General features: G+C 38.5%; 1 protein-coding gene across 12 annotated transcripts in view; it reads left to right on the top strand.

Moving 5' to 3' along the window:
• KMT2C (lysine methyltransferase 2C) overlaps positions 1 to 15,532 on the top strand; it is a 145,659-nt gene that overhangs the window by 83,671 nt on the left and 46,456 nt on the right. For 9 of the 12 annotated variants that reach the window (XM_080973924.1, XM_080973916.1, XM_080973915.1 and 6 more), the window contains 10 exons: positions 676 to 792; positions 910 to 1,011; positions 1,804 to 1,908; positions 4,571 to 4,752; positions 4,980 to 5,144; positions 6,152 to 6,261; positions 10,333 to 10,398; positions 11,445 to 11,675; positions 13,336 to 13,464; positions 14,796 to 14,915. In XM_080973924.1, the coding sequence (XP_080830050.1) occupies positions 676 to 792; positions 910 to 1,011; positions 1,804 to 1,908; positions 4,571 to 4,752; positions 4,980 to 5,144; positions 6,152 to 6,261; positions 10,333 to 10,398; positions 11,445 to 11,675; positions 13,336 to 13,464; positions 14,796 to 14,915 (1,327 nt within the window). The remainder of the gene's footprint in view (positions 1 to 675; positions 793 to 909; positions 1,012 to 1,803; positions 1,909 to 4,570; positions 4,753 to 4,979; positions 5,145 to 6,151; positions 6,262 to 10,332; positions 10,399 to 11,444; positions 11,676 to 13,335; positions 13,465 to 14,795; positions 14,916 to 15,532) is intronic. The other 3 variants (XM_080973918.1, XM_080973922.1, XM_080973921.1) reach the window with 3 other exon arrangements.

Below are 15,532 nucleotides of genomic sequence, written 5' to 3'. Positions count from 1 at the left end.
GAAAATGTGTCCTTTCTTCCTGTCTCATTTACAAATTTTATAAATGATGTAAATTAATGGTGTGTTGGTACTTTCAGTTGATGACATCCTTCTAGGACTATCTGTGGAGCTAGAGTGAACATTGTTGTGAATTTTCTCTTAGCAAGCAATAGTTTTTCTCCCCCTCCCCATTTTCTCAAGTCATCAATGTCTATTACATACCTTGTGAATAGCGTGTACAGTGTTAGGTATGCCTTTGATGAGATGGATGGGAAGTTACTCTTAAGCCAATGCAGGATATAAGCATAGAGTGGAATCTAGTTGGTGCCTCCTGATCAGAGAGAAGGGAAACATTATTTGCCAGGTGACCTTTCAGGACAGATTATTGGGTAGCAAAAACTTCCTCTCCTCCTCTTCTGCTAGCAAATGACTCCCACTAAATCAAAAACCCCACCTGGATCAAAATTCATAATAAGATACTTGACAAAGGTTCATAGGCCACAACCCTCACTATATGCTGTATATCAAGATCTGTTCATATCTGCAAGCCTTGCAATGGGACATGCTCATGTGAAAAATACTGTTGTGTTGCAAAATACAAAATCCTGTTGTATTCTTACAAAGTCTGCTTTATAAGGAACATTTCTGTGAAGCATTGCTTAGTTTCATCTAAATGTTTTAATTTGCTTTAAACAGGGTCGTGGCTCAGGGTTTCCTGGGAAGCGGAGACCACGTGGTGCAGGCCTTTCTGGAAGAGGTGGACGGGGGAGATCAAAACTTAAAAATGGAATTGGATCTTTTCTTTCTCCAGGGGTAAGAATCTCTAGCATATTATTTGAGCAGGCAGAAGTCTTGATTCGTGTCTCTGCTCACAATGATCTGCTTTTACTGCCAGAAAACTGTTAAGTTTTTGTTTTCTTTTATTTGTAGGTCACCGATATGGACATTTCATCTAACAAAGATGAGGAAGAAAACTCAATGCACAATACTGTTGTCCTGTTTTCTAGCAGTGACAAGTTTACTTTGCATCAGGTTGCAATATTAATTCATATTTTATTATTTTCTAATGTCATTGGTTATTTCCCAATTTCTAAGCCTCAGATGAAAAGTGTAGGCAATATTTAATGGTATTGTTTATTCTAGCTGTCCACTTCTGGTGACATCCAACCTCTTCCTAGCAAGACATTTGACGATAGTTAATGTATCTATAGGTGTTTAATCTAGATAATTTATAACTTATTACTTGGTGGACCATAAAACAAGTAATAAGCCTGTTAGTGTTTTGTTAAATTTTGGATTAACTATTCTGTATATGGGCTACTATAGTAGCGAAAACAGAATACCATTTGTTGGGAGGCTGCAGTTATTGCATTGTGGGGCTACTGTCTTTTGAGGGCAGGTAATAGCATTGCTTCATCACTTGTTATTACACTGGCTGCTATGTAGCTTCTGGCTACAATTCTAGTGGTCTTTAAAGCTAGAGGTGAGTTAGATCTAAAGCTGAGCTGATATTTTTGGTCCATCTCTCTTTGGACATTTGCAGTGAGCTTCTAATATATTTTGGAAATTCTTGTAGATTTTAAAAATTGTTTTAAGACTTTAACTACCTGTCCTTACAAAAATGCTCAAGGTAGTTTTACTAGTATTACTGATTTTTGCTATATACATAGGGTATATTAATGATAATAATGAGGAGACTGTATACACCTGAAATTTTGAAAGAGAACAAAGTTTGCTAAAAATGGATTAAAGGTGTATATTTCTTCCATGTTTTAATTACCTGGTTCTAGTTGTTTACTTGAAAAAGTTTCTTTGATATTCTAGGATATGTGTGTAGTTTGTGGGAGTTTTGGCCAAGGTGCAGAAGGACGATTGCTTGCCTGCTCTCAGTGTGGTCAGTGTTACCATCCATACTGTGTCAGTATTAAGGTGAGCACTTTGAAATTATTGTCAGCATATTGTCCCTGCATATACTGCATTGATTCCAGTTTTTACATTATTAAGGAGTGTTTTAGCTTGTAAAATATTCCTCTGGAAATGTGATCATTATTTGTATGCAACTGACAAAGCACTTTAATTAAATGACATTTTATAAATGCAAGAGAAGTTAACCTTTGTGTAATTTTTCAGCTATAAATAGCACCGTTTATCTTGCAGATGGTTAAAAGAAAGTATTGAGATAACAGCTCAGTATTGAGCTAGATATAACCTAAGTATTAAGATATGAAGCAGTATAGTGTGTTTTGTTTTGTTTAAGGCTGGTTTCCTAAAAAAATATAGTTCGTTTTCATTTATGACCGCAGTAAGATTCGGTTAATTCACTTTGTCTGTTGGCTATCAGAATTTTCTGAAACTTAAGTAGTTAATTTCTTACATTCATTAAGCTAGGAGAGAATGTGCAAAAAGTTCAATTTGGATAGTTATGGGAAGACATGCACAGATAATAAGCTATTTGCTTCAGCATATAAACAATGAATCGTCTTTTAAGTGCAGTTATTTAAAAAGGGAATATTCTTTTAATGTATTAAATCACATGCACTTTTATGAAAGGGTTGTACTGAAGCTATAACACACTCTAGACAGCTTTTGTTCTCCCAGAATGATTAGTGTAGCAGAGGGGGTAAACTTTTGAACACTCCATAAAAGTAGCCATTTTAATTCTCATGAATTGATTTGAAGAAAATTTAGGTTGATTACTCCAACAGAAAATGTGACTTAAGCATGTTTTGAAGCAAAGTTTAAAAAGCATTTCAAACCCCGATTATGAAGGGAATCGGATAACTATTTCCAAGCCTATCTCCTTTTATTTACATATGTCTTACACCACCGTGTTGTCATACACTAGTGAATGAAAAAAGAAAACATTCAGGAGTGGTAGAGCTGGTTCACACATTACACTCTTAATGATCACAGCAAAACCAACACTGATTTGATTGCTTAAAATCCTGAACCTACAAACACCTTTCCTTACCAGTGTTTGCCTGCCCCTTGACTTTTCCTGTACTCTTGTGAAGGAGACAGTTCCAGCCTCTCATACTTAGCATGTCAGGAGCAACTCTCTTTTGTTTTCTCTCCCCCCCCTCCCCCAAGAAAGATGGAAGATTCAACTGTCTAAGAAAGAACTACCGTATTTTTCACTCTATGGGACGCACTTTTTCCCTTCCAAAAGTTAAGGGGAAATGTGTGTGCGTCCTGTGGAGTGAATGCAGGCTCCTTGGCTTCAGCGATAGCAACGCGAAGCCTCCGAAGCACAGAGGGAGCGCTCCCTCCGCTCTCTCTCCACGCTCCGGAGGCTTTGCATTGCTTTCGCTGAAGTCTGGAGAGCGAGAGGGGTCGGTGCTGTGCTCCGAAGGCTTCGGGTTCCTTTTGCTGAAGCCAGGAGAGCAAGACTCTCCTGGCTTCAGCAGAGAGGGAGAGGGGTGCTGAGCAGAGAGGGGGAGATTTTTTTTTTTCTTGTTCTCCCCCTCTAAAACAAGGTGTGTCCTATGGTCTGGTGCGTCCTATAGAGCGAAAAATACAGTGGTACCTCGGGTTACATATGCTTCAGGTTACATACGCATCAGGTTACACACTCCGCTAACTCAGAAATAGTGCTTCAGGTTAAGAACTTTGCTTCAGGATGAGAACAGAAATCGTGCTCCGGCGGCGCAGCAGCAGCAGCAGGAGGCCCCATTAGCTAAAGTGGTCTTCAGGTTAAGAACAGTTTCAGGTTAAGAACGGACCTCTGGAATGAATTAAGTACTTAACCTGAGGTACCACTGTACGGCATCTAGCCAGTACCAACTTCTTACCTCTTGCAAGGAATTGCTCCTTTTGAGGGTGTACGACGTAACTGGAGCACACTCGCTCTTTTCACAGAGCATGAACACTTCATATTTCTCCAACCATCTCTGCTAGTGGGAGAGAATCTCTAGGGTTCTTAATAAGCAATGTGAGGTTTTTATTCACATGATCACTTTGCAACAGAGTGATATGTAAACTGGCTTTTGCACTGTGACATACGGTGGTAAAGACTGATTCAGAGGTTTGGAACATTGTGCCTTGCTTCTGTCAGGTACCATGATGGACCTTTTCGAAAAACTTCTTTTTTCAAGTTTCGATGTATGTTTCTAAACTATAGCCATATTTAAGTTTAGGAAAGTAATATTTGGCACTATTGTACTTTTGTTTAAATGTCATAATGGGGAGGAGATGCCAAATAGATTTGTAAATCAAGAGCAAACTGTATTTCTCCAGATTTTGGAACTATGTTGTCTTTTAATTTCAGTAAATGTGAATCTTGATTTTGATATTTGCAATAACTGAGAGTATGCTGAATCCTTACATTTGGGCCATTTTATTTTTAAAAATATCTAAAACAAATTTTCATCCATAATCTTGGAGAGCACAATGTACATTGCTATTGAATGCAAAGATATTTTTGACTTCTCAAAAAATGAGGACTTCCCTCTAAAACAAAAAGGAGAGCATAAACATTTAAAAAACACTATTTCCAAATGATAGAAGCAAATTTATTGGGAATATAAGCCTGTAAATCAACTGAGGTTGTATGGCTTCCATAAATAATTCCCTATTGTCTTCCGCTATGCAGATAACAAAAGTGGTGCTCCACAAAGGTTGGAGATGTCTGGAATGCACTGTGTGTGAAGCCTGTGGGAAGGCTACAGATCCAGGAAGACTGCTCCTTTGCGATGATTGTGATATCAGCTATCACACTTACTGCCTAGATCCACCACTGCAGACAGTTCCTAAAGGAGGGTGGAAATGCAAATGGTATGTATAACTTCTCTCCCCCCCCCCCCCGCTTTTAATGTTTTCTTTTAATCTGACTATATTTTCTTTTAATTAGTATAGTACAGCAAGGCTGATTTGGAAAATTACATTTTGCTGTAATTTAAAGATAATACAATTTTAAGGTGAAAATAAGTATTTTAATAACGTGAAGCAGTGAATCTTGCCATGAGCCCATGTTAAGAAAGATATTGTTTTGTGTTTTACAGGTGTGTTTGGTGCAGACATTGTGGTGCTACGTCTCCTGGTCTTAGATGTGAATGGCAAAATAATTACACACAGTGTGCTCCCTGTGCAAGTTTATCTACCTGCCCAGTCTGCTGTTGCAATTACAGAGAAGAAGAGCTTATTCTGCAATGCAGACAGTGTGACAGGTCAGAGTTTCTGCTACACAGTGAATTATATATTTTCATACGTCAATAATTTGCTCATAGTGTCATGTTGACTGAAGATTGTTTTAATTTATCATATGGAATTTACTTTCTCTCCCTTATCAGAGTCGCTTTGCAATAAGAGAGAGCCTCTTTCAAAGAAAAAGCTGTAGCTAATATCAGAAAGAAGAAAACCACCATGGTTTTTTTTTAAAAGAAAGTTATCTCTTCATCCTGAGTTGATAAATGGCACTCTTGAGTTGGTTCATACATCACGTTATACTATAGTTTAAAACCAAGTATATTTGAATGTGGACATGCAACTCGCTGGTGTCCATTGATTAAACATTCTTGCTCTATTTCTCCCCTTTTACTGCTTGGAAACAAGCCATAGTCTGGTTCATCATAATGTCTGAACCCAGACTCATGATTTGTTTTTGTCCAAACAAACCATGGATGGAAATCAAGGTTTGTTCTTGGCTTACTGCTCATGGTTTGTTTGAGGGAAACCACAAGCCTCACTTGTTACATTGCAGCACGGCAACAGTAGGAGCAGGAGTGGAGCAGAGAGTGAGAAATGTTGGGCAGCATGCACCAGCACGATGTTTGTTCATAGTTTGTTTTTAACTGTGATGTAATACGACATTCAAGCCAGGCCTCTGATGCAACATTTAGAGGTGCAAGTTGCTTCTGTATTGCAAAGAGCACTCCCGAAGTACAGCCTATTGCTTGGGGAGAGTATAATCCCATCTAGCACAGAGTGAACACTGCTCCCCTGGGTGGACAAACCATCTACCCAAAGTACCCCTGTCTTATCTGACCATTTTAACAACTATCTTCTGGGACTAAAGCAGACTTCCTCTGGGGTTTTCATATCATTGCCTCTTTACAGAGAAACTTTTAAAGCAGTAGACGTGTTCTGTGCTTCTTTCAATCTAAAGAGAGTCTGAATGGTGTTTTGGCATAAAATGGTATATGTTTCATTTTCTCCTTTTTAACTTAACTTCCAGATGGATGCACACAATCTGTCAAAACTTAAACACAGACGAGGAAGTTGAAAGCACAGCTGACAGTGGCTTTGACTGTACCATGTGTCAGCCATACATACCACCAGCAAATGGTAAGGAATTTCTTAATTGGGTATCTAGCAGCGTAGCACTAGCTTTGGAAACAACTTCTTTGGTCTGTCTCCTGATTGGCAGATGCTGAATTGATTTCAGAGGCAGTACTTGAGGGAAATAATTTCTTTTGTCTTGCTTTTAGCACTGCAAGATTATTAATGAGGGAAAAAACAATTTAGAGTAGAAAGCTGGGTAAATCTCTTCCCAGAGGATTTGTAAGTCTGCTTAAAATTATAATAGCAGCAAGAGGGTGTGTGTGCCCACAAGTGAGAGAAAGACTGCACTCAGAGCACCATGATTTTGAGAAGATGAAATTCATTATTTAAGAATAACATTATCTTGAATATTTTGCTCCCAGTGTCAGATAGACTTCTCTTACCTCAAGATTCTCAGGATTATTTTTTTCATAAGTTGCATTAATAGCCGTAGACATGTAAAAATATGTGTTGTTTTTTACTCTAAGTCGGTGGTTCTCAATTAGCTAATTACTGAGGACCCCCTATTTTTCAAAAGCCAAGCCACTACTTTTGAAAATTTTGATAAGTCTATGGTAGTTACCTCTGCAAAGCAATTTTTTGAACAAAAAGTGGGGTAGCCCCTAATAAGCAAAGGATTTTAGGTATACTAAAAACACACCGGGGCTGAGCGATATCTGGTTTTCAACATTGTGATATATCAGCAGCTAAACTTCACAATATTCTGATATATCACAATGTCTGAAATTAGAAATCAGGCATGGGGATGAGGGAAGGAACAGTCATGGAGATCATTCAAGGCGTGACAATGAGGGAAGGCTCAGCTGTGGAGATTGGCTGCTTGAGGGGAGTTGAGGAAGCGGAGTCACCTCCACCTCGTGGTTTGAGTGGGAGGGGATAGGGATGGGGGGGTGCATGAAGTCGCTGTCAGTGGAGCAGCCAGCGAAGATGCATATCTACTGTGGCTGCTTTCCTGCTGACTGAGAAAAGCTGCTCCGCCTCAGTGCCTTGATGTGAGGGCGATCAGCTGCCCTGCTCTCCGTCAGCATGAGCGAAAGGCAGCACCTTGCAATCGACTGCCCTGCTTTCCTTCACATGAGGAGCGATATATGGCTGCGTATTGCCGGATCAAAATCATTATTGAGGTGTGATTTCAAAACCAATTTTGGCCAATATATTGAAAAACCGCACAATGCTAAAACAGACCATAACATTTGTGATTTTACCATGCAAAAATGACAAAAATTTAGCTGGAGGGAAGCAAGAGATGGGGCCGTGGACTCCCTGGATGTGTTCCATGGACCCCCAGGGGTTCCTGGACCTCTAATTGGGAACCACTGCTCTAAGTAATGATGATGGCAGTCAGAGTTACTGTACCATCTCTCCCTGTCAAATCTCAACTCTTTTCCTAACTGGCAGCCACCTAGACCAATTAGAATAAATTTACCTGATCCAGGCCCTATATAATAAATTCTCAAGGTGATCGACTCTCTCTTACCTCCCACTAAGCTGCTAATGCCAGACAGGCTTTTGACATAATAACAATATAAGGCCATGACCTTTGACAGTCAAAGAGGACACAGAATATCCCCCCCCCCCAATAAAACACACAGAGAAAACCTTCTAGGCAAACAAACATATATACCACATTTCTCTACTATCATATCAAACACATGGATAGCTATTCCTATCAATAGTTTATATTAACAATATCCTGTAATAACTTCCAGTTTTCATTATTTCTTAATACCAGAAACACATTTCCAAATTTTTCTCTTTTCTCACACCCATCCTTTTATATATATATAAAGGCATTGTCATAAGATTTATCCTCAGTTCAATCATTATTGTTCCTTATATTATGGAAGCTGAGGTGCTATCTACAAATGAAGCACAACCGCTACTCTGACTTCATTTCTCTTTCTTTATTTTGTGTCATATCACATTCAAAGGTGACCAGTGTCTTGTTGCTTCCCACCATTAAGGAATTCCAAATAGCAAAATTAATCATATTTCAGAACACTATAAAACCATGGTTTATATTAGATTGCACCCAATTTTTCTTACTATATTTGATAAAGAAAATGCCATTCATCATAAAATTACCTTGTTATTGTCTCCTCCACTTTGAATCTGATGTATCATATTAATTCAGCCATTGAAGCAAACTTCCATATTTTACCAATCCATTCTTCAATAGGTGGTGTCATTGATCATCTCCACTCTCACCTTCCTGCATATAAAATTTTAGCGGTGGTTACTGTATTAGAAACCATGCAGTAAATTCTTTTTGATCTTACTTCACTGTGTCTTCCACATAATTCAGAAAAAGGGTAAAAACAACAACACTGGGTCTAAAAGAATTTCATATCCTAAAACCCTTCTTAGTGGGCTGCTAATGGTTTTCCAATAACCATTTGATACCTAGAAGGTTTTGGGAAATGACTGTGATAGCAGAATGGCAGGCTTCCATCTATTTAAAGGGTCTTGCACCAGAGTCCTTCATGGAGGTTGCCCACTTGGCAGATTGTGTTATTGATCTTTAAACTAACTTATATTTCTTGTTTTCTTCATATGTTAATCTGCCAGCTGCCACATCCAAATCACTGTCTGTCCATACTATTTCTTGCTAGTTAATTCTGAAATTATCATGCTTTGTCTTAATTAGCTATTTCTAAGTCAAATGGGACTGCTGCCTCTTTGGCTTCCCAAATGTGCTTCTGTCTTTCCATCCCCCCGTCTCTCAAATTATCCAGGCTTTAACCTCTATGGAATGTTGTTTCCCACACCATTAAAAAATAAACTTGTTCAGGTTTACATCAAATTAGATTTTCATTCTATTTTAAAGGCATTATTTACATTAAAAAAAAATTAATTGATACCTGCCTAGATTTTTCAAGATGGAGCAGGCTGTGCATACAAAGAAATAAAATAAATGAATGCTATTGTTGAAAGGGACAAATGGTACATGGTGCTTTCTCTCACAACCCGGAGAAGGGCTTGATTTAAAGGAGCAATCTTAAAGCCAGCCAAAGGCCAACTGAGGGTCCTTTGGAAGTTGTGTAAGTGCCATTCTACCAGCAGAGAGGAAGACCCACCAGAGAGTCAGCAGTTATGCTGCCAGAGATCCTCTGGTATATCAGTAAGAAATTGTGTGCATAGGTGCCTTGGCAGAGTGTTCTGGTGCTGTGGGTAAAAACAGGTCAGAAAAAAAATAACTTGCAGGTATGCATGCATGGAATTAGGCTGTAAGCTTTACTGCTTTCAGTGAGAGCTGTTATGGAATTAATGTTCTTTAGATTGTGCCTAGTGCTTCCAGAAATTTAAGTATTTCTTCAACACACTATTAGCACATAGTTGTTTTTAATTCAGCCTTCCACTGTATTCCTGGTAACAGTGAATGTCAACTGAAATTTATTAACCTAAAAAAAATTCAATTGTTCAAAAATTTAATAATGCTCTTCTGACATGCCTGAGCACAAGAGACTTGCAGAAGATTACAAATGATACCAACATCAAAAACTATAGTTATAGAAGATTATGTATTTTAATACAAGCAACATCATCATCATTATTCATTTCATTTCTATACCGCTTTATATTTTTAAGGAAAAAAATCTTAAAGCGGTTTACAATACATTAAAACATCAAATAAAGCAATCTATAATAAAATGTTACTGAAGAAAGTCATATATAGGGTACACAGCCAAAGCAATATAAATAACAGGAAACTACAGTATTATCTTAAAAGATTTCAAAATAAAACATTACTAAAGGAAGTCCAATATAAAATGCACATTTAAAGTCGCATAGTTTACAAGAGAATAAATTACTGTTATAAGCATAGAACCTATCTAGTGTTGTTGCTGCCAGTCCTGCCAATGGTGGTTTTTGGCGGGGGGGGGGTGGCAGCTGTGGAAGCTCAGACTTGATGACCTGGGTCTGCACTGAGACAGACAAGATGATATCCAGCTTCTTCAGCAGCCTCAGCTTTTGTAGGTGGAGTCAATAAGGGCACTGCCATGTGGAAAAGGCCTACAAGGCAGGGAGCAGGTCTTCCAGGACTCACAGCCAATTTCAATTTTTATCTTTCAGTGCCTTCCTCTGAATGCTGTGAACCATCGGTTGCCACTCAAATTATAACAAAAGCAAAGGAATTTGGTAACTTTCAAAATTCTTTATTTCTTCCCCCTAACATGGTTACTGCTTAACCTAGAAATAAATTCTACAGTGTATCAATACGTTTCTTAGCTCTTTTTATCCTTTGTCATCATATTGCCTCTTACTAAAAGTTTTGTTTTTTAAACATGCAACTGCTCTTCAAAATTTATGGAACAGGCAGATTTTTTGTTTAAGTAAATCCCTAAAGTGAGCCAAAAACAGGGCTGAAATGGGACATTTTAGTGGGTTGGTTTTTTTCCTGGATTTCATTAATTTGTTACCTTTTCTCCCTTAACATGAGCACTGCTATAAATTGCTTATGGAACAGCCTTTATGGGGTTTTCCTTGGACTCAGTTTGAGTAGAACCTTTGCAGGGTCAAAGTACTTCTGCTATGGTGATAGCATGAATAAATATCTGCAGGAAGCAATCAAGAAAACTGTAAAAAAACAATGGTCTGGTTTGCATTTCATGCTAATCCAAATTTAGGCTTAGCAGGACCAGGGAGGAGCTCATTGCTGCTTCAGCCCTGGTAATTCACTTGCCACACTTTAGTGAAACCATAGTTTGGCTTAGTGTGCCATCTGAACCCAGGCGGTCCTGGAAAAAACCATAAACCACAGGACAAACCTTGGTTAGTGCTCATGGTTAGTCTGGAAAAGCAAAACTTGAAGCCCAGATTCAGATGTCGTGGCTTGGTTCAGCATGGCGCAGCAGTAAAACAATCAGGGAGGATTGTTCCCAGACTCTGGGAACCCACACACTTTTGCTAAACCATGGTTGAGTTTAGCATGACATGTGAACCAGTCCTTTGTTCTTTCTATCAGATTGGAATAAATAATATATCAGTGGAAAAGCTTTGTGTTATTCTGAACCAATGTTGATTTACTTCAGAAATAGTTCTGCTCATTTTTATTTCTTTTGCTCTGATGTTACAATGGATAATTGTTAGTATGTTAATTGCAAGTTCCTTAAAGTTGGGGGGGGGGATATAGTTACACAATGCTTGTAAGCTAAGGTTATTAAAGTTGTGTATTCCTATTATGGTTCATGCAAATTTCATAGACCCACCGAAGACATACACTCAGGATGGAGTCTGTCTGACAGAAACAGGGATGTCTCAGTTACAGAGCCTCAGTGCTGTTGTACCAAGAAGAAAACGGACAAAGCCAAAGCTCAAGTTGAAGATTATAAACCAGAATAGTGTGGCTGTACTTCAGACCCTGCCTGACATCCAATCAGAACATTCAAGGGATGGCGAGATGGATGACAGTAGAGGTAATTGTTGCTTTGTTCTGTATGTCGCTGTTAACAATAGAAGCAGCTTACAGAAGGACATGGGTTGTAGGAGGATATTGAGGCAGTTGGGATTTTCAGTAGTTCAGGTCTTCCAGAATAGAACCAGAAATTTTGCCCTTCAGTAGACAGAATGTGATAGATCTGCATGTAGCAGAGGTTTGGACTAGATTATTTCCAAGAAACCTTTCAACTATATATAACTCTTTGGTTGCCTGCTCTGCCTATCAGTGGCTTTAGCAACCTTTTGCATGCAAAACAGGTACTCCACCAACTGCATCTGGAGCCCTTTCATATTGGTGTAAGTGCTATGACATAAGCAATTAATTCCCGGTACCTTTATTAGCAAAGGGATGTTAGACTTTCACAATGGCGATGTTATACAGTGGTACCTCGCAAGACGAATGCCTCGCAAGGCAAAAAACTCACTAGACGAAAGGGTTTTTTGTTTTTTGAGCTGCTTCGCAAGACGATTTTCCCTATGGGCTTGCTTTGCAAGTCGTAAACGTCTTGCAAGTTTGTTTCCTTTTTCTTAACACCGTTAATACAGTTGCGACTTGACTTCGAGGAGCAATTCATAGAACGTGGTGTGGTAGCCTTTTTTGAGGTTTTTAAAGACTTTGGTGATTTTTGAAGCTTTTCCAAAACTTTCCCGACACCGTGCTTCGCAAGACGAAAAAAATCGCAAGACGACAAAACTCACGGAACGAATTAATTTCGTCTTGCGAGGCACCACTGTATAAGGAGATACATAGGTCATGAATGGATTTTAACTTTAATGAGAAATACCTGACTAGTACAATACTTACTGACACATAGTAGAAAGACGACTTGCATAATGAAACCCATGTAATGAAATACCCAGCAATATTGCTATTCATTAATATGATAAGTGCCTGCTTATGAGTACAGGTATATTAGGTGATTTTTTTTTATTTTATTATTATTATTATTATTATTATTATTATTATTATTATTAATACCCCGGCCCATCTGGCTGGGTTTCCCAGCCACTCTGGGCGGCTCCCAACAGAATATTAAAAACACAATAAAACATCAAACATTGAAAACTCCCCTAAACAGGATGCCCAGCTGTCTTTCATACCTTCAGTACCTTTTAGCAACTTTTAGTGACTGCCAGCTGCTACTCAGGTTGAAGAAATGGGACCTGGGCACAAGTACACCTGTCCTAATGACATTCAAGCCAGATGAACCTTAGATGACCCAGGCCCAGCAGACTTAGAAGAACTACTTGAACTTGGAAGCTCTGCTCAGTGCACCCCCCCATCCCACCATCAGAGGTGCATTGGGTGGCAAACAGGGCCTTTTCAGTTATGGCACCCTGCCTCTGAAATTCCGCACCTTTCTCTGCATGTCAGTCACCATCCCTAGTAGCATTTATACCTTCTGTCTTTTCCCGGCATTTGATTTTAGCAGAGTCCGTTTTTACTACTACTACTTCAGTGTGCTGTCATTTAAAATTGTGTGTGATTTTATTATGCTCATTATTTTATATATGCCATTACATACCTTAGGAAGCTTTTTCCTGAGAGGTGAGGCAGAATTCTGTAAGAGAAAATGACAACTTCCTATGAATTTTACTTTATAATTGTTTTATGTGTTTGTGTGTGTTTAAATTCAGAAGGAGATCTCATGGACTGTGAGGGAAAATCTGATACAAGCCCTGAACGGGAGCCTGCAGATGATGATCCTAAGGGAGTAGAAGGAACTGAGGGGATTAAAAAGAGAAAAAGAAAACCATACAGACCTGGTAGAGTACATGCTCCAGATGTTTGCATATTCATTAGGTTTATATTTATTTTACAAACTTGATTGACAAGATTTTGCTGAGAATTATCACTTCCCTGTTTGTTGTATATTACAGCTTCCTCTAACTGGGTTACAATTCATTTCCTTTCTGATTCTAAAGAATGGTGTTCCAATGTTGCGAAACAGGAGAACTACCCGTATCATTCTCTTAAGTACTAATTTTGTATTGAAACTTGCCATTGGATCATTAAACCTGATAGGTGCCCTGCTGTTCTGAGTGGTTTGCTTCCACTGTTTAAGACAGGAAAACGTATATGTGAGCACACACTATCTCCCCATAACACTATCATGGCGGTGCTGTTAGAGCACCTTTCATTAAAGCAAATAACTACCATAGCAGTTAAAATAAATTTCTTTTCTGCCCCAGTGCATGTGCAAAGTATAATAACTCTAGACAGTCTGTATCAGGAAGGGGGACACTAGTTTTGAAAGTGAAGTTGGAATATTGTTTTCCTTGTCACAACAACATAATCCAAACGTTTCAGATTAGACTCTTTTTCTATACATGTAGGATGAGGGAATTTTGCATGTTCCACAAGGATCAGTAGGTCTAAACATGGTTGTGAAATCAGTTTGTTCCTAACTCTCCCAACGTCTGTACTTCGTCTGTACTTCTACCTAATGTCTTACCCAGTAAATTATCCTCTCAGCAAGAATGAAAGGACATTCTATTTCACCCTTCCATATTCCATCTGGTTAAGTTTGCTAGATAGACATCATATTCTCCTCTTTAGTCATTGGGTTTTTGGCAGATGCTTTCCATTCTAATTCTTTTCTGATGGGGAACTCTGTAGCAGTTAGTTGATTCTTGAAAGCTTATTGTCACTGCTGATTGGCACTGACAGCAAGCCTCCCTTGCCAGAGAATACCGTAATTGGAAACACTTTAAGACTCTCACCTGATATTACATATGACATCAGGAGTGGGGCAGTTGGCCATGGCTTGCTGCCCACGGATCAAGGGTTCACTATCCCTGCTATAGTATGTGGGGCACTGGTGCATCATTTTCATTACATATACATCTCAGGACCATGCATCTGGATCACTCAGCGCTCCTGGACACATGTTCTGGTAGCGTAAAATAAGTTGCATGACCACCTCTTGTATTATGATGTAGAGCCAGGTCCTTACTAAATATGTAATGTGTATCAACTTCCAATTTTATACTTAAAGTGGACTTTAGTGTTTGTGAATCTACAAAAAGGTGAAATCCAAGTATGTTTTCCTAATCCAAATAAATTCAAGGTGTATTATGTGTGTGTGTTTTTACAGGCATTGGTGGATTTATGGTACGTCAGCGGAGTCGTACAGGACAGGGAAAAACAAAACGATCTCTTTCAAGGAAGGACTCCTCTGGCTCTGTATCTGAGCAGATACCCAGCAGAGATGAAAGTGGGTACTAATTATGTGAATCAACCACTTAAATGTGACACTGATAGTTATGTTAAATTATCTGTCACTATAGCAACATGTACTCCAATATAGGAGCATTATATTGTTAAGATTCATTATAATGCAATTTTTAAAAAATTAACTACTGGTTTTCTCCACATCTGTATTTTCAGCACTTCCCATAGCACATACTTATTCCTGAAGCATCATTTTAAAAGTGCCTGTCCTGAGCAGTTCATATTAATTTTGCATGTGTTTATCCTTAAGCCTGTTCCATACCATTTGTGCATTAATCTGTGGATTAAAAAAACTATGAAATTTTTTATTTAATTTTTTTATTTAAATGATTTTTGCAGTATTTTACTGCAAAATACATATAGAAATATACATTTTATTTCAGTGTATGCATTTCTATAAATATTTTATCCTAAATTACATACTTCAATATGTTTTTAAGCAAAAAAACTGTATTGTGAAATTCAGAGGAAGGATCACTGTATTCTGATCTGTGTGAATTAGGTCAGTTTACTTAAATTGTGGTCCAAATAAAACTCTTCTCCACCTCACCTGCAACTGCTTGCTCACCCACCCATCTCACCTTGTTTCTGCCATCTGTT

Source organism: Podarcis pityusensis (genome assembly GCF_964106645.2).
Source record: "Podarcis pityusensis genome assembly, chromosome: 12".
In the NCBI taxonomy this organism is placed as follows: Eukaryota; Metazoa; Chordata; class Lepidosauria; order Squamata; family Lacertidae; genus Podarcis; species Podarcis pityusensis.
The sequence above is the reverse complement of the archived record's forward strand: the minus strand, read 5'-3'. Positions and strand labels throughout refer to the sequence as shown.